Below are 19,373 nucleotides of genomic sequence, written 5' to 3'. Positions count from 1 at the left end.
GGTGGGGGGGGCCCAGAAGGGGCACAATTCAGTCCACAACACAAAGCACAAAGTCTCTGGGGCTGGTCACTGACCTCAACGGTCTACACATGGATAGTTTTTTTTCACATGCTATGACACAAGAAGGAGCCCTGGTGGTATAGTGGTTACAGTGTATTGTTATCCACAAGTGTACTGCCATCCACAAGGCCAGCAGTTCGAAAGCACCAGTAGTTCCACAGGAGACAGATGAGACTTCCCACTCCTGTCAAGAGTTATAGTCTCAGCAACCCACAAGAGCGCTTTCATTCTGTCCTATCGGGTCACTGTCACTTGTCATTGACTTGATGGCAGTGAGTTTGGAGGGTTGGGTTGGTTTTTTTTTAATGACACAAGAAAGACTGGGAGACACGAAACTGGGGTAGATCTGAGTTCTCTAATTCTCTTAACCTGCTGCTCTGTTTACTTCCTCTCTTGGGTTGATCTGGTACTCCCAATAGCTTTATCTAACACCGACTGACTTTAATATGTAGCCAAGATACCATGTCCCGGAAGGTTGAGTTGGGAAAGAAAGATAAACCCATAAGGTCTAAACAATTGCAGACTCACTGGACCTCATCGAATGAGTTCAGCCTTTCTTTCTACCTTTGTTGGAGCTCCCAGTTGAATTCTTCCTTTGGTCCCAAGGTCTGGCCCTGCCCTGCCTTGCACTAATGGAGAGAGCCTCAAAGCATGACTTACCTTGGCATCCATGATGCTGGTCTCCACACGGGCCACGCCCTGGTTCTCCCGGAACAGTTGGATCTTACTGATCTTGCTGAACTCGGACAACACAGTGGTGAGGTTGGTTTTGAGGTCAATAACATGGCTAATGCCGTGTCGAGGTCCCACCAGAAGAGTAGTGGCCGACTGCTTCTCATCCTAGTGTCCAAGTGTGGCATTCAGTAGTCACCGAAAGAAGGGCCGAGGAGGTGGGAAAGGGAGGCACGAGAAGGAAATACAAAGCATGCATTGGACTAGGTTTACTGGGAGGCCTGCATGCATTTGAGGCTGAGTGCCAGGGCAGGAGGACAACCTTGAGGGAAAAATGGAATGGGACACCTCTGTTCCCAAGGTAGGGCCCTAGGTTACCAGTCTAAATGGGCGCTTTAGCAGCAGTAGCGGTTGGTTAAAGGAGGCAGTAGGAGGGCTGGTTCTAGCAAAACTGTGAAGTTGGAGAGGTTTCCTTTGGTGCCTTTTAAAATCTCTTTTGAGAACCCTCTCCCTACCAACCCCCCAGGGAATTATTCCATTTGTTGTTTCTGACCCTCCAAAGCCCAGTACTCTGCCTGCCTGGCCAGGTAGCATCCTATGCTTGCTCTTTACCTTGACCCCACTGATAGCCATTAAAACTGGCATTTCTCAGCTAGTGCCTGATTTCCTTAAGACCTTGCCCAAAGCTACACTGACAAAGAAATTCTGCCCAAGGTGTTAAGGACTGATTGGAAATTTAATGTGTTTCTCCTTTAAGAAGATAGTTTGTCTTCTAATAGACATGACAGCAGTTTTAAGGTAAAGGAATACCCAATAAGTATGAGCGAAAGAGACATTTAAGGATGTGTTTGTATGGATTGTGATAAGAGTTGTATGAGCCCCTAATAAAATGATTAAAAAAAAAAAGGATGTGTTTGTGGGGATCAGGAGGGAGTCCTGGTGGCAAAGTGGGCAACCTGTTGGGCTGCAAACCACAAGGTCAGCAGTTTAAAACCACCAGCCACTCCTGGGGAGAAAAATGAGGCTTTCTAATCCCATAAAAGTTATAGACTTAGAAATCCACAAGGGGAAGTTCTACTGTGTCCTATAGGATCTCTGAGTTCGAGTCTACTTGATGGTTTTATGGGAGTCAGGTGAATGTTGGGCTACTGACCGCAAGGTCAGCGGTTCACACCCACCAGTTGCTCTATGGGAGAAAAATGAAGCTGTCAGCCCCCACCAAGATTTACCATCTCAAAACCCCTATACAGGGTAGCCACGAGTCAGAATGGGCTCAATGGCAGTGGGTCTGGTTGGTGGTATGGGGCCAGAAAGGAGTGGGAATTGACTTGACAGCATGGGATTTGGAGCTTGTGGGGACAGAGGAAAGGGAAGTGGGCTTTCAGTGTCCTTTAAATCTCAATATGCAAGTGGCTCCCACTAGGCCAGGATGAAGTGGATCCCTTTTACGGGTTCTGATAGATTCCTTGGAGCCATCAGGCTGGAGCCCTCTTGCCATCCCATTCCCTGGCATTAGCATCACCCCAAAGAAACTTTCCTGTCTTTTTTATGAACACGTGGATAAGCGGCTTTCCACCAGCGAGTCCCCCACTAGCACAACAGTGTGCTCCCAAGAGCCCATGACAGGCATCAGGAGGCAGTCAGCAAGATCACTTGAATTTCTCCTCATCAGGGCTTACTAGAATAGAGAAGCCTGGGGCACAGTCCTAGGGTGGTGGCCAGAAGACGGCTGTGATGGGCCCCAGAGGAGTGTTGCTACCTTAGAGGTGCTGGCCAGGCAGGAGGAAGTATGAGGACTCAAGAGGCTGGAGTGAGAGAACCAAGGAGTAAGGGCAATGAGATCATCAAGTTGGGCCGTGGGCCAAATCCGGTCTACCACCTGTGTTTGCATTGCTCGCTAGCTCTGAATGGTTCCTATGTTTTTGAAGGGCCGGGGGAAAAAAGAAAACAGCAAAAGAACCATATCTCGTGACATGTGAAAAGTATATGAAATTCAAATGGCGGTGTCCATAAATAAAGAGTTATTGGCACTTGGCCCCAGGCTCATTTGTTTATGCATTGTCTCTGGCTGCTTTTGTGATACGACAGCAGAGTTGAGTAGCTGCGACAGGGAATTGTAAAGCCTAATATATTTCCTGTCTGGCTCTTTTACAAAAAAAGCCCAAAACAAATGTTTTGAGAATGATGATGATGGCAACAAAGGTACAAATGTGCTTGATACAATGGATGTATGTACGGATTATGATAAGAATTGTATGAGCCCCCAATAAAATGATTAAAAAAATAAAATTACAATGATTGAAAAAAACAAACAAAAACCCAATCCAAAAAACCCCTTGGCCAACTCATCACTAGAGGTAGGGAGCGTCCACGTGGGTCACGGTGGGAACAGAGATCTCTCCCCTGACTTTATCATTCTGCCAGAAGTGCACAGGGGGGAGAGGCAGAAGGAAAAGGAAGCAGTAGGAAGGCCCTTAGCCTTATTGGCAGACAGAGAAGACCACCCCAAAGACCTAGGCAAGTGCCTTTTGCCTCCACCCTCCAAACCACAGCGCCAAGAAAGCCTCCCCGCTCCCCCACGGCCGTCACTGACCAGACCCACAGTGTTGAACAAAACGCCCGTGAAGGTCGGAAGCTCATTCAGGATTCGAAGATACTGGAGCTTTGCCTGGACTGCAGAGCCCTGTGAAAACAACCCACCCAGAAATATGAGAAGCAAAGCCATGTTCTCAGGAAACACCTCGGCCTCTCAGGGCCGGCGAGAGAATGAGCAAGCCACAGTGTGGGCATGTAAGGAGCCCCTCAGTACAGTGGTGGGAAGGTTCTAGTTTGGACGGCATCCCACTTCCGATTGTCAATACTTCTCCTATCTCCTCGTGCTGGTTCCCACAGTATCCAGCTTGCTCACATTGCTCTTGTTTTCATTTCAACGTCTTTCTCATCTCGGACGCTCTCCTTCATCTGCCCTCTCTCCCGAGAACCATCAGGCTTCAAGAGCCAGCTGGCTACTAGCCATCCTCTGCTGGGGGACCCACTCAGAACCTTTCATCTTGAGCACCCCCAAGTACCAAGCTTACTGTTCTGCTATTCCTGGTCTCTGTCAGTGGTCCTGCCATGGCCCTGGCCTTCATGCTAGAAACCCGAGATGCACACTGACACCTGAGACTCCTCCCAAGGCCTCTGACCGGTGGGCCAACCGAACCAAGATCATCATCTATCTTCTAGCTTCTGAACCCCCCTCTCTCTCTTCTCTAAGTGCACAGGGGTGAGCACCCCCAATTGTGTGTGGCCCGGTATCATCCAGGCCCTACGCTCCTTTCCCTCAACCTTCTTTACATTGTTGGGAGAGGAAGGGAACATATCGATATAAACATATAAAAGTAATGGCGTCAGCTTCCTGCCTAAACCCGCTGATGGGCCCTGCCTATGAAATGAAGTGCGAACTCCTTTCTTAGCACCCAAGGGCCCTCTTTCGTGTCACTGGTGCCCCCCATGTCCTGCCCAGCCCTTGTACTCCCTTATGCGGAATGATTGGCATGCCTTTTCATGTCCCCCCTTCTCTCCTGTCTCTGGGCCGGACAGGGCAACATCTTCCTCCTACCATCACCACTCAGTTCACCTATATAAAGGCCTATTTGTCCTCCAAGACCCAGCTATGGGATGGAATCCACCAATTCCCAGGTCTTTCCTACTTCCCTTAGGCTGGGTTTGGAGTCCTTTCTCCACGCTTCCAGGGCCCCCACCCCTGTCACATGGTGTTGCGACTTGCCTATTACGTTCTTCAAAAGGACTGTGGCTAGCTTGAGGGCAGACACCACAACACTTTTAATCTCCCTGTCCTCGCCAGAGCACTGGGAGTGCCTCAGGGGGAGAGGGGAAGGTTTGCTGGAGAAAAGGGTCTGAACTAGAAAACAATAGGATTACATATGCATAGCAAGGTAGGAATGGGTTCAGTCTCTGGGTACATTTGCATTTTGAGAGAAGCTAATAGAAGGAAGCTGGAGGAATGGGTAGAATACCTGGGGGGGCGACTGTGTCCTGTCTCTATCAGTGTGCTGTTTCTAGCACCCCTCACCATCCTCTTGCCTCTTGGGCAGGAAGCACCAGCTGGTAGAGCTGTATAAGACTAAGGAGGGCCTGCAGGGCTGGGGAAGCAGGGGGTGGGGGACCCTCAGTGGAACAGGATTTGTACTCTAGAAAGTGCTGGCAGCACAGCAGTGCTCTGCACCCTCAGCGCACTTCCCAGGAACCTATTCTCCATGGGAGGCCTTGTCCCACCCTGGCCAGGACTTTTCTCTCCTAGAATTCCAGATCCAAGAAAACAGAAAGCTGGTGAAGGGCAGGCCAGTCAGTTCTCTGGGAAATGTGCTTCCTGAGAGTACAATCTTTTCCACACAGTAGGTGCTCCACAGCATTGACTACATTGGTGCCAACACCTGACCATGATCTCCTCCTGTGTCTAGACCCTTTGGTTCACTCTTGAACTCCTATGGAGTTGTTTCCGGGAGAAGTGCAGGTTTGGAGAAAACTACTCTTAGCCCAAGCTGGGTATATACCTTAGTCAAAGAGAGTGGTGAGGCTCCCGCAGAGGATCAGACCCTGCTGGAAGACCACCCAGGAGTCCCCTGTAGCCAGGTGTGCCTGAGTAGAGCACCAAATGGCCTACTCTTGGTACCTTGGTGCCACTGGAAGGATGTGTTTGGTGAGCCTTCAGTTGCTGAGAGAGCGATTTCCGGAGGTTTTTCTCTTTGATGCCTTGCAGGAGGGTGGGGGGAAGAAAGGGTTCTAGGCCCCACTCCTTCCTAAAAACAGAAACAAAGAATAAGAAAGCAGCTAGAGACACAAAATGGGGCAGACAAAAGGAGATGGTAAGACAGAAAAGGATGAAGTCTTAGAGACAGAGGAGATGGAAGAATAGAGACTAGAAGAAAAAGAAGGGTAGGGGCAAGGGCAGAACACTGGCCCCAGGGCAGCTCAAGGGCATATGTTCTAGGTGTGAGAATTTCCAAGTCACCTCCACTTCCCCATCCTATGGCCTGTTTTCCTGAAAAGCAGTAGCTGGTACCTTTTTCCTACACAACTATTTGCCTCCCTCCCAAAGGGACTCTCTGCACAACTCACTCCACATTCTTGAGGGAGATCTTCTGACTAGGTCGAGTGGCTGAGACCGTGATATAGATGTGAAGGGCAGCAAGGCCCAAGAGCATCTCCGGCTTAGGGTCCATTCCAAAGCGTTCTCGGATAACATCATTCCGACTCTGTAAGAGAGGGGAGTCCAAACCCATCAGTTAAAGAAGATGTTTCCTCCTAACTCCCCTCATCGACTCTCTCACATCCCAGAAAAGAATTGGGGTGTCAGTAAGACATCCTACGTGGAGGGAGAGAGGAAGATGCTGCCCTTGGAGATGACGCAACAAAGGAGCCTGGTGTCTCAGAAACACTCTTGGTTTCATTCAGCAGATATTGGGCAATCTTCTTCTCCCTGACAGACACAATAAGGAGCAACTGGATGAGAAGTTCATATCGCTGCGAAAGTGAGATATGGTACCCTTTGGTGTATTTTTTTCTTTGGCCTTTTGTTATAAGAGACCCTCCCACCTTTTCTCTGGGGCCTATATTCATCCCCCAGCTACACAGGGCTACTAGCTACTAGCTCAGAAGGAAACAAAGAAGAGAGATATTGTGAGGAATTCTCCATTAAGATCTGGCCTCGAAGCCTAGGGTAGCAGAAAGAAGGCAAGGATGGGGCAAACATTCTGTTCCTTGGGGTATGAAGGGCAGTATCAGTGAGGATTCAATCTTGCTTACGCCATCCTGAAAAGGATCCCTTGGATCTACTGATCAAGGACCTGCCAACCCCAAAACCCAGAGGTTCAAAATTCCAGTTCTCGATGAATCAGTTTTCACTAGACTAGTTGTTCATTTTGTTGACGTAGACTAACAATGTGCTAGGGGATGAGGGAGCCATGATGGTACCACTAATAGCAGAAGAGAGACTCAAAAAGGAATGCTGCGTCAATGCTCACCTATATAGAAAACCCAATGGAATCTATAAAAAAGTCTACATTGTTGTTGTTGGAGGTGCCATTGAGTTGGCTCCGACCCATACTGACCCTATTCAAAACAGTACGAATCACTGCCCGGTGGGTCCTGCGCCATCCTCACAATTGTTCTGATGCCTGAGCCCGTGGATGCAGTCACTGCGTCAATCCATCTCCTCTTTCTCTATGAGAACTAATCAATGAGCTTGGCAAGTAATAGAGTGGAAGTTCAATATACAAAACCCAAATACATTTCTGTAGGTCAGCAATGAAAAATCAGTGCCATTATAGTAGCATCCAAAATACAAACTATTCAGGGATAAATCTAAAAAAAATGTGAAAAAATTCTACAATGAAAACTTTAAAATATTGCCGAGATACATTTAGATGACCTAGAAAAATGTAGAAATATACTGTGTTCATGGGTTAGAAAACCCAACATTGCTAGGACATTAATTTTCTCCAAACTGATAAATAGAATCAACATAATGTCAAGCAGAATCACAGAAGGATTCTTTTTTGAGGAAAATTCATATGGAAATGCAAAGTATCTAGACTATCCTAAACAACTTTGACAAAGAGGAACAATGTTGGAAGACAAACACTACTTGATTTCAGGACATATTGTAAAGCTACAATAATCAGAATAGGGTGATACTGGTGTAAATATACAAAAGTAGAACAATGGAATAGAATAGAGTTCAGAAACATACCAATGCATATATTAGATTCAAAAGTCACTGCAATTGAGTTGATTCTTACTCATAGTGACCCTATATAGGGTTTCTGAAGTTATAAATCTTTATAGGACCAGATAATCTCATTTTTCTCTCGGAGAGCTATTGGTAGGTTTGAACTGATGACCAAGTAGTTGGCAGCTCAACCCTTACCCCAAAGTCCTACCATATATAGCTTCTAAAGCATGTATAGATAGCAAAGTTTTTACAAAGGCACAAAAGTAATTAAGTGGAGAAAGGATAGTCTTTTCCACAATGGCGGTAGATCATCCACAGGCCAAATTGGACATCTTTATGCTTAAAAACAAAACAAAACCCCCTTGACCCATACTTCATACCATACATGAGGAGGCTTCAAAAAGTTCATAGAAAATTCTATTATCTTCAAAAATGATTATTAATAATTTAGAATTATGTAAAAAATAATGATAAAAAAGAAGGGAGAAATTAGAGGTGGGCAAAACAAGTTGGTTGACGCTGAAGACAAAGTGGGTGAATAAGCAAATGTGGTGAAGAAAGCTGATGGTTCCCGGCTATCAAAAGATACAGCATGTGCGGTCTTAAAAGCTTGAAGGTAAACAAGCGGCCATCTAGTTCAGAAGCAACAAAGCCCACATGGAGCAACATATCAGCCTGTGTGATCACGAGGTGTCAAAGGGATCACTGAAGACAAATGGGTGCATAAGCAAATGTGGTGAAGAAAGCTGATGGTGCCTGGCTATCAAAAAAGTATAGCGTCTGGGGTCTTAAAGGCTTGAAGGTAATCAAGCGGCCATCAAGCTCAGAAGCAACAAAGCCCACATGGAAGAAGCACACCAGCCTATGCAACCATGAGGTGTCGAAGGGATCAGGTATAAGGTATCATCAGAACAAAAAATCTTACCATAGTGAATGATGGGGGGAGTGCGGAGTGGAGATCGAAAGCCCATTAGTAGGCCACTCGAGATCCCCTTGCAGAGGGGTCTCAGGGAGGAGGTGAGCCAGTCAGGGTGCGATGTAACAACGATGAGAAATACAACTTTCCTCTAGTTCCTAAATGTTTCCTCCCCACTCCCACTACCATGACTCGAATTCGACTTTGCAAGTCTGGATAGACCAGAGAATGTACACTGGTACAGATAGGAACTGAAAATACAGGGAATCCAGGACGGATGAGCCCTGCAGGACCAGTGGTGTGGGTGGCGAGACGGGGAGGATAGAGGGAGAGTGGGTGGGAAAGAGGGAACCAATTACAGGGAACTATATGTGACCTCCTCCCTGGGGGACAGACAACCGAAAAGTGGGTGAAGGGAGACGTCGGACAGGGCAAGATATGACAAAATACCAATTCATAAACTATCAAGGGCTCATGAGGGAGGTGGGAGCGGGGAGGGAGGGGAAAAATGAGGACCTAATATCGGGGGTTTAAGTGGAGAGAAAAATGTTTTGAGAATGATGTACAAATGCACTGTACACAATTGATGTGTATATGAATTGCGATAACGGTTGTATGAGCCCCTAATAAAATGTTTTAAAAAATAAAATAAAATGTAAAACTAATTTAAATACAAAAAAAGAAAATTCTATTATCTTCAAATATGATTATTAATAACTTAGAATTATGTAAAAAATCTATTATCTTTTCATTTTTTCCAGGATCTTTTTGAAGCCCCCTTGTATGTTCTTTCCAAATTGATCACAAATCTAAGGTAAAGCCTAAAATGGTAAAATTGTTAGAAAGAAACAAACAGGAGGAAATCTTTATGAGCTTGGGGTAGGCAAGGATGTCTTAAATATGGCACGAAAAGCACAAACCCATAAACCAACAAATGGGACTTTATCAAAATTCAAACTCTCGCTTTGTGGAAGATACTGTTTAGAGACTGAAAAGACAAGCCACAGAAAATAACTACAACAAAGGGCTTGTATTTGGAATACATAAAGAACTTTCAGAATGCAATAATGAGCGAACAAAGAGCCCAATTACCAAAAAAGTAGGCAAAAGACTTGAACAGACATTTCACCAAAGAAAGCTGAAGTTGGCCAATCAGCACAGGAATAGATGGTCAACATGATGTCATCAGGGAAATGCAAGTACACACCACAGTGAGCGATGCCACTGTTCACCTATGAGAAAGGCTAAGAGAAAGAATATTGATACCAAGTGCTAGTGAGGATGCAGGGAAATTGCAACCCTGATACACTGCATCGAGACTCTTACGCATTGCTGTGATTATAAAGTGATGCAATTAACTTTGAAAAAAGTTTTAGAATTCACTTTGAAAGTTCAAGGTGAGTCTACCATATGATTTAACCATCCCACTCCTAGGGAAAAGAAAGCATGTGTCTGTTCCAAGACCGGCACATGAATATTCCTAGCAGCTTTCTTTGTGGTAGCTCAAACCTAGAAACGACCCAAATGTTCTGTTGTGCACAGCATTACTAGGGGTTGCACCTTGATGGCACCTAATAACAACCACCCAAGTGCTCACCAAGAGGTGAGTGGATAAACCAAGTTTTGTTCATCCATACAACAGCGCACCACTCAACAATAAAAAGAAACGGACGCTAGATAGATCCAGCAACATGAATGAATCCCACAATAATTACGCCAAGTGAAAGAAGCAGAATAAAGCAAGTGTGTGTGTACACACATTCCTAGAAAATACAAACTCATCTCTAAGTGACAGAAAGCAGGGCAGCGGTTGATTGGAGGAACAAAGTACACAGGAGCCTGAGAAGATTTGAGGGAGTGTTGGATATGTTCAATATCTTGATTCTAGCAATGTTTTCAAGGGTATTATATCCATATGGCCAAACTGATCAAAGTGTACATTTTAAAGATATGCAATTTGTTATGTGTCAATTATACTACAATGAGGCTATTGACTTTTTGTTTGCTTGTTTTTGTGGTTTCCTTCTTCTTCTTTTAAAAAGCATCTTATTGGGGGCTTGTACAGCTATCATTACATTTCATAGCTCAATCAAATCAACCAAGCGTTATACAGTTGCTACCGCAATCAGTTTCAAAACATTTTCTTTCTTCTTGAACTCCTCGATATCTACTTCCTTTTACCCCCTTCTTCCCTGACCTGACCCCCCAGGAACCCTTATGTTATTTTATTTTGCCATATCTTACAAATCCAATATATCCATTCACATACAATTCTGTTGTTCAATCCCTTCGCGTGGAGTTATACACCCATCAATGCTCTCAGCTCCCCATTCCTCCACCTCTCTTCCCATACCCTCAGGGAACTGTTACTCCTTTTACCGTTTCTGAAGCACTATCTATCTTGGCTTTCATGTATCAAATGATCTTAAATATACAGCTGAAGCTATGCAAAACTGACATAACTAATGAAGTAAAATAAAACCATAATAGTAAGGGGTGGAGATATTAAAGAACTAGAGGATAATTATGTGGTTCATCAGTGCTCTACTGCACCCTGGATTTATCATCCCTTTCATGTGGCTCTTCTGAGAGAGACTGTCCAATTATCTTACAGGTGGTTTTTGGGTTTCCACTACATCCACGCCCCCTTCACACTCATTTGGTGCTATTGACTTTTTTTTTTTAAGAAGAAGAAATAGAGCTGAAGTTCCTATCATCATGAAGTGGAAAGACAGGGTGGACATGGTCTTGTCATCATATTCTCAAATATTAGAACCAAGGCAGTTCCTAGAAGCTTGAATAAAGCAATGTAAGCAAACAGACTTAAGAAATTCATAGAGCAACCAGAACTCATTTTCCCCTAGGGTGCTGCCAAAGGAACGCAAGGATAGTAGAGACATGTTCCTGACATTTTTGTTTGTCAGAGGGCCAGGAAAGACAGCCATGATGTCTCATAGTACATCCTTCGATGCCATCAACAAAGGCAAATCAGTCTCCAGAATGTTTTTTTTTCCTCTTATCAAGTGCTCTGTGGGTCCTACCTAACCTCAATGTATCAAAAAAAAAAATGAGCTCATCTTTTTCACCAAATCCATTCCACTTCAAAGTATTCCCTAACTTGGGGGATGATAGCACTCTCTACCTGATACTTATTATGTCAAGGCCTACCAATTCTCCCTTTTAGATATTTCTTGAAGAATCCCCCACTACCCTGATTCTGGTCCTCATCATTTCTCCGGATAACTCCAAGAGCTTCCTGCTTGGGATCCTTTCTTTGTGATCTTTCTAAATGGTTCCTCTGACCAGGCTATGCTTCTTCATCAAACCTTTCTGTGATCAAACCCTCTGTGGGAATTTCTTGACCTTGACTGTACTTTAGAGTCTCTCTGTTGTTATTAGGTGCCTAGGACTCAAATAGGCTGGTTAAATCTCGGAGCCCTGTAAGAATGTCCAATCTACTAAGATGCCTTGCTCTTGAAAACTGATAAGACTTGTTTGGAAAATTAGATAGGATGTTGAGCCCCAGGCAGCTTGGGTCACCAAGCCCACTACTTTGGCCATGGCCTACAGTGGCAGAAGAAAACCGGGCCTTCAGAGTTACCTGGAAATGACAGGGAAAGTGTTTTGTTTTTTTAACATAGCAACTTTATTGTGATGGCAGAAGAGCTTGTGTGCCCTTTGGTCTGCTTGTCTCGCCCCAAACCGAACTCTACCTGGATGTACAGATACTCAAAAGCAGCAGGATCCCGACGCAGCAGCTCCACAGGGTCTTTGGGAAAGAAGCTTATTCTGAAGAGGCATTTCATCCCTTGATAATGTGTCCGCTGTACCACCTGAATCCCAAGGATGGGCCGAAGGAGGGGAAAAGAGACCGGGAATCAGCGGTTGGGGGGACAGGAAGCCAACTCAGTGACTCCTTAAGGTGAGGTTTGGGGCAGGGCTAAGCTGCTGTTTCCCAATTGGTCTCCCACCCGGAAACTCCAGTTACCCTTAGAGCAGTTGCTCTCAACCTTCCTAACGCCGTGACCCTTTCATACAGTTCCTCAGGTTGTGATGACCCCCCAACCATAACATTATTTTCGTTGCTACTCCATCACTGTCATTTTGCTACTGTTAAGAATCGGGCAACCCCTGTGAAAGGATTGTTCGACCCCCAAAGGGGTTGAGACCCACAGGTTGAGAACTGCTGCCTTAGAGGAAAGCGATAGCGAGCTACATCTTTTTTGCAGCCTTTCTGATGCACAGGGGCTAGAATTTTTGCCATCACTTATCCTGGTCATGCTCTTGATCAACCATTGGGGCTTAGCCTTAAAAACACTAGGCACTCCCAAAACAAAACAACAACAAAAACACTAGGTAGGAAGAGAAGGATCTTGCGAGCATCTCAGCCTCTTGTTGTGCGGCTAATGAGCATAGGGGCTCAGCTTCAAGCAGGAGAAGTTAGTGGTTATAAGTCACATCGCAGATGTAAAATCCCATTCCGGAAGCAGAGGTGAAAACATATATCAGTATAATTGTTGATGCTGAGGATGAGTAATGAGGGCTGCTCATGATGCTACTCCTCCTACTTTTGTGAATGTTTGAAATTTTTCATAACAAAAAAATGTTTCAAAATTTCCATTCAGAACAAGAGACCAAATGAATCCAAAAAGCCTCTTGAGGATGAGGGTGGGAAGCTTAGGCCTTCCTCCAAGCAGGACACCTACAACCTTCTTTCTTTCCCACCTGGGAGTCTCTGGATTGCATTTAGCTGAGAAGAAAAACATGAAGGTCCACCCCCCCACCCCCACCCACTAAGATCCCTATTTCTTCCCAACTGTCCCTGTGCCATTCTTTCCTACTCAACCTGCGCTTGTTGGCTGGCTCTGGGTGCCTCGGACTCTTCCTGGTGTTTCACTGTAAGTAACAAACTATCCAGCACACGTAAATTTCTCCAGTATTTTCCCATATGACAAGGAAACATACTGAACATGATTTTGTTTGTTTGTCTTGGTTTTTTTCCTATTTTCCTTACAAGTTGGTGTAGGTGACATGCTGCCCATTCTTGGTCCTAATCCGGGCTCATATGCAATCCTCACATTTTCTTAGTCTCACTAAAGAGCTCTTGTGGGAAATTCTAGTCTCTGACCCTTCCAAATTATAGCGGGCATCTGAAGGGCCATGCTTCCTCTCAGGAGGCAAAACAATCTTGCAGGTGGGCTTTTTAGGAGACAGGAGAGTTGCTGCTGACCTTTAGGCTCCACATTCAGAGCACTATGCAGTGAATCGCCAGCCCAAACTTTCTCAACTACGGACCAAGACTACTGAACTTCATGGGACATTTCTAAAGCCCTCTGGAGGTGGGTTGTGCAGACCTCAGTTGAGGACTGTGGGGTCTATCTGAGTACAACATTATTCATTTTCCAAAGAGCAGGTCTTAGGGCTTCCTCTCTAGTAGAGGCCACATGCATGCACAAGCAAGCGAGGACAAAGGACTTGCTTACATAAGCCAGGGGCTGCTTGTCCTGGAGAAGTAGGAACTTGTGATTCTGTTCTGGCCCAGCATACTCAAGGACAAGAGCAAAGTGCTCAATGTACCTCAAGGATAGTCGATCCTGGAGTGTCACCATGACATCCTGTGGAAAAGACAAAAGCCCTGAGAGACTGAATCACTTCAGCTTGGAGGAACTCGAAATGCTCAACCTGGGGAAGAAAGACTGAACGTCAAGAAATGCAATCCTGAGAAGGCGGCGGCTGGGAAAGTGTGGACCCTGGGAGACAGAGATCTAGAAGTTGTCCAGACATCTATGGTGGCCCAAGCCTCGTGCACCAGGGTGAGGAAAGTGACCCAGGAGCGTCAGAGGCCTGAAATGTAGGGAACACCAAAGGCACAGGGAGTGGGGAGGGAGGTGTCTCTGCATTTTGCCTGGCCCTCTTCCCTCCTTTCTTTCCTCTAGTCCTCCCTGCTTCCCTCTCACAGGGAAGTGCTTACTAAGTGGCAGCCCCTGAGCTGGTTCTGCCCTTGCCTTCTTTGGGAAGTCAGAATGTGAACTGGTTTGTCCAACACGTATTTTCTTAGGCATTAACCAAAACAAGAGTCACATGTATATGATTTCATGTGATTAAAACATTTTCTATTTCTGGATTCATAAGCTAAATCAAATGATTGGAGTTACCAGCAAAAATGTTCATTTTTGATTGTGGCTGCCTTTTATAGATGATCAATTTAGCAACTTGAAAAATGTGTCCACGCAGAGGAATTATGCCATGTGTCTTGTGTACAGACATAAATCTGACTACTTATGAGCTCCATCTGCTCGGCTGCCCTACTTTTTTTTCCTTCTTAATAATGGATTTGGTTTAACCCATATGTCCCAAATAATGATTTCAGCATATAACCGACATAAAACATTACCAGTGTGATATAATTATATAATATATATGGAGATTTCTACATCTCAAAAACAGAAACACAGACTCTTTAACACTGAGTCAATTCTGACTTGGGGTGATGCCATGTGTTACAGAGTAGAACTGCACTATGGGGTTTTCTTGGCTAGCATCTTTATGAAAGCAGATCACTAGGCCTTTCTTCCACGGTGCCACTGGGTGGGTTCAAACTTGATTATTAACCTTTAGGTTAATAAACCAACTTACACCACCTGGGGACCTATCTCTCTCTTCCTCTCTCCCTCCCTCCCTCCGTCCTTCCCTACCAAGGAGCCTTGGTGGTGTAGTGGTTACACATTGGCTGCTAACTGCAATGTCAGTTGCTCGAACCCCCAGCCGCTCTGATGGAGAAAGACAGGGTTTTCTATTTCCATAAAGTTACAGTCTCAGAAACTCACAGAGGCAGTTCCACCCTATTCTATAAGGTCACTATGAGTCAACATTGACTCGATGACAGTGAGTTACCTACTTACCTGTCTAGCTACCTATCTATATTGTTGTTGTGAGATGCCATTGAGTGGGTGCCAACTAACAGTGACCTCTATGTACAACAGAATGAAACTCTGCCTGGTCCAGCGCCAGCCTCACAATCGCTATGCTTTAGCCCACTGTTGGAGCCACTGTCGATCCAGTGTGTTGAGGGCCTTCTTCTTTTGTGCTGCCCCTCAACTTGACCAAGCAGGATATCCTTTTCCAGGGGCTGATCCATCCTGATAACATGGGTAAAGTACGTGAGATGAAATCTTGCCATCCTCACTTCTCAGGAGGATTCTGGCTGTACTTCCTCCAAGACAAAAAACCCAAACCCCATCAAGCTGATTCTAACTCATAGCAACCCTATAAAACAGGGTAGAACCGCCCCTGTGTGTTTCTGAAACTGTAATGATTAAAAACAAATCATTTTCATGGGGGCTCATAGAACTCTTATCACAATCCATAATACATCCATTGTGTCAAGCACATTTGTACTTTTGTTGCCACCATCATTTGCAAAACATTTGCTTTCTACTTGAGCCCTTGGTATCAGCTCCTCATTTGTTTCCCCTCCATCCCACCCACCCCCAACTGTAACTCTTTATGGGAGTAGAAAGCCCTGTCTTTCTCCCTAAGAGTGGCTGGGGCTTTTGAACTGCTGACCTCGTGGGTTAGCAGCCCAACACATAACCAACCATCTACACGACCAGAACAGAATAAATATAAATACACACACACATTATCTTCTAAATCCCATCTGTCTTCTGTGTTAGACTTACAGCATGTTTCCATTCAGACTAGCTGCCCTACTTTTAATATTTGGGTGTCTGGAAACATATCTGTGAGTGTTGCGCAAATGTCTATGTGAGGCTTATGCCATCTCTTCATTGTGACTTTCACATCCCAGGCTCCAGTATACATGCTTGGGATGTCAGCATTGCTGACCTCCCTAAAGCCAGAAAGAAAGAGGCTTGCAAATGAAGTGTCTGTAGCCAGGGTTGCCAAATAAGCCACTCTGAACAAGAAAAGACATGTAGCCATGCATATGTTTAGGTTGGCAATTTGATACTTTGGTACTTGAGAAGATCTCTTTGTAGTATCCAAGTCCTCACAGAGGCTCCAGTGTTGCTGGAACTCTGGCAGGGACAGATGAGGTTTTCTTTACAGCTCAGCTGCACTGGGATTGTGGACAGCCAAGCCAGTGATTGCCAACTGGTGTTACAAGTGTAATGGCCCCTGTGCCAGGCTGTCGATTCATCCAGGTACCTCTCTGGTACAAGTGGCTTGGCAGCCTGTCAAAATTCCAATGAATAGCAAGCACGCCCTCCACGAAGGCAGAGTGAGTTCCTGAGCAAGAGGAACACCGCAGCCCTCGAAGGTTGGGGCTACCCAGGAGGCAGTGGTGACAGTAATGGTGTGAGGTGGGAGCATACTCAGAGAAGTCGCTCAGCGAGGGAAAGAGGGGAGTGGACACTGCAGCGTGGAGACAGACTATCCAATGGACAGATCAACCCATGAGTAATTGCCGAGGAAAATTCTGACACAAAAAGATCTGCCTATTGGGAGGAGGGATATTTGGAGAACCCCTGGGTGATCTGTTTGGACACCCCCTCCCATATCATAGTCTGAGACCTTCAATCACCAAAAAACCAGCCCATGGCCCCTTAAAGAAGGTGTTTTGATCCTATGTAGGTTCCTGGCTTGGGAACCACAAGCTTTCCAAAGAAACTCTTGGTTCAATCCATGTGGTTGGGGCACAGTGTTTCTTGTTCAACTGGGGTGCTAATGGCACGTTGGGCAAGACCACTCTTTACCTAATTCAGGGATTGCTCCACTCCCTGTCAGACAACTGGAGCCCTTGATTCAAAGATACTACATGCTAGCAGCACACCAAATTGTGGTACTGATTCAAAAGGTTCTCAGGCATTCCCAGAAGCCCTCTGGGAATGGACAGAACTGACCCTGGCTGAGAGGCACTGGCAGAGGAATTTCTGAACACCTGATCACTCTTCTTAGCAAAAAGTTTCCCTAGCTTCCAACTGCCATCACATCGATTCTGACTCATAGTGACCTTATAGACAGAGTCTAATGGCTCCTTCTGGGTTTCTGAAGCTGTCAATCTTGACGGGAAGAGGGACCCTTGTCTCCTGCAGAGCAGCTGGTTGAGTCCAATGCTCCCGGGAGCAGTTCAGCGCATAACCCACTGCACCACCAGGGCCCCTTGCCCCCAGATTAGGGGTTACAACAAAAAATATATGTATTCAGGTGTCTTTGCCCAAGCATAGATATCTCGGGACACCTGTGGGCTAAGGTGGGCCATCCTGGGAAATACTCTAAGTGCCTAGTAGTTTGGACAGTACTGGCTGCATTACATTTTTCCTCCTGGGACAGGCATTCTCTTTCTGGAGAGAGTCCAGCAGCAGCAGCAGCAGCAGGAGTCAACATTTTTGTCCCAGAGCAAATTAACCTGGGGGTTAATCATATCATCACCTCAACTGGTCGGGATGAAGACAATCAGTACAACTTTTAAATGCCTGGCTGAGCTATTAAGGATCCCAGCTTCCTAATTGTTCTTCCTGCGAAAGGAATAGCCAAAGGGACTGTTGCTGGACTTTTCCCATCTTGGTTGTGTTTAAGATCTGGTTGTTACTTAAAAAGCAAAGCAAGACGAAACGAATCTCCCCCGAGATTGCATTTGTTGATTTCTGTGTGTAAACTTGTGTAGGTGTTAGTGTATCAATAGAGATTGCCTCTGCTTTATAAATGGCTTGCTTAATGATCTTCACACTTTGTGGTTCCCAAGAGTCCCGAAGGGACCACTATAACATGAACACAGCGCAGTTCGCAAGTAGATGTGCATCTATGTGTTCATGCATATCCACAGGCCAATTTCCACCCCACCAAACACCGATTCCCCGCTCCCCCCAACCTGAGGATGGTACTTTTGCAGCCTTGCAAAGCAGCAGGAGCTAAAAGGCTACTGCGTGCCAGCAGCGAGCAGCTGTGTACAGAGTGCGAGGAATGTGAGGGCAAGCAGGTGTGTGTCCTCTGGAGAAGAAGCCCTCATCAAGAGGAGGCTCTGCCTGTACCTTAACAGTGGTCCGGCCGTCAAATGTGAATGACTTGATCTGCCCATTTTCTAAGAAAACCTTCAGGACATTGGGGATAAGAAGAAGAGCTTCTTTCTTCATCATGTTCTGCAACAGACAGGGAAAGCGCAGGGTTATTTAGACGCAGGCTCATTTAGCAGGCTGCTGTTGTAGAAAGAGGAGGGAAGCCAGAGGCAGGGTGTGGAAAGGAAAAGAAAGGAGGGAGAGAAAGCACAAAGCAAAGGAGACAGGCAGCCAAAGGTCTGGCAGGAAAAACAGACGGGAAAGCAGATCAATCAACTCTCCCAAGAAGACAATGACTATTCCAGGTCTAAAGTTCATTCCTCGTTTCATGTCGAAGCACAATAGAACCATGTTCTATCGTGGACCAGAAAGCTCCTTTTGAGCTCACCCCACTCACCTGACCACATCTCCTGCAACACTCACATACCCACCCATGCGCTTCACACATTAAGATCCCGTCCGCACCGAGGCCTTCGCCATTCCCCCTCCCTCATAGCATCTAAAGCGCTTTCTGACGTGGCCTCCTCCGACCTCTTCAGCATCATGTGTTACCATTCTTGGTTTGCACGCTGCTCTTTCATGCCTCTATCCTTCGGAATAAGATGTGGTGTGTACTAAGTTCTCACTAAGTATTTGATGAAGGTGGTTCCTCCTGCTTAGAATACCCTTCCTCGTTCTCTCCTTGCTAAACTCGGTATTCACCCCCCAAGACCCAACCCAAATCTGTGCTACTGGCAGCTTCGTCCAATGACCTGACCTGCTCTTCCCCAGCGTTCCTATTGCAGTTGATACGCACCTCTCTCGTGCTCTCGGAACATTTCTAGAGGTTTGTCTTTCTCATACTGTAAATAGTTACCTCGGAGCCCAATGACTGGGTTCCTGACACAGTTGGTGATCTCTAACAGGCTGCTGAATGAATGAACTGTGGGAACGAAACCAAGCCAGAGGCTGTCACGTCACTTCGGGCTGATGT

The 19,373-nt window shown here is 45.8% G+C and overlaps 1 protein-coding gene across 1 annotated transcript in view; it reads right to left on the bottom strand.

Moving 5' to 3' along the window:
• FRMPD3 (FERM and PDZ domain containing 3) overlaps positions 1-18,481 on the bottom strand; it is a 59,977-nt gene extending 41,496 nt beyond the window's left edge. Inside the window, exons 1-7 of the mRNA XM_045298574.1 lie at positions 18,377-18,481; positions 13,868-13,999; positions 12,098-12,217; positions 5,854-5,990; positions 5,408-5,534; positions 3,326-3,415; positions 721-900 (exon numbers count right to left, since the gene is read on the bottom strand). Coding sequence (XP_045154509.1) covers positions 721-900; positions 3,326-3,415; positions 5,408-5,534; positions 5,854-5,990; positions 12,098-12,217; positions 13,868-13,999; positions 18,377-18,481 — 891 coding nt within the window. The remainder of the gene's footprint in view (positions 1-720; positions 901-3,325; positions 3,416-5,407; positions 5,535-5,853; positions 5,991-12,097; positions 12,218-13,867; positions 14,000-18,376) is intronic.
• Positions 18,482-19,373: the final 892 nt, after the last annotated feature.

The sequence above is a fragment of the Echinops telfairi genome, unplaced genomic scaffold (genome assembly GCF_000313985.2).
Source record: "Echinops telfairi isolate 266 unplaced genomic scaffold, ASM31398v2 ScPeMD7_7427;HRSCAF=8465, whole genome shotgun sequence".
NCBI classification, from domain to species: domain Eukaryota; kingdom Metazoa; phylum Chordata; class Mammalia; order Afrosoricida; family Tenrecidae; genus Echinops; species Echinops telfairi.
The sequence above is the reverse complement of the archived record's forward strand: the minus strand, read 5'-3'. Positions and strand labels throughout refer to the sequence as shown.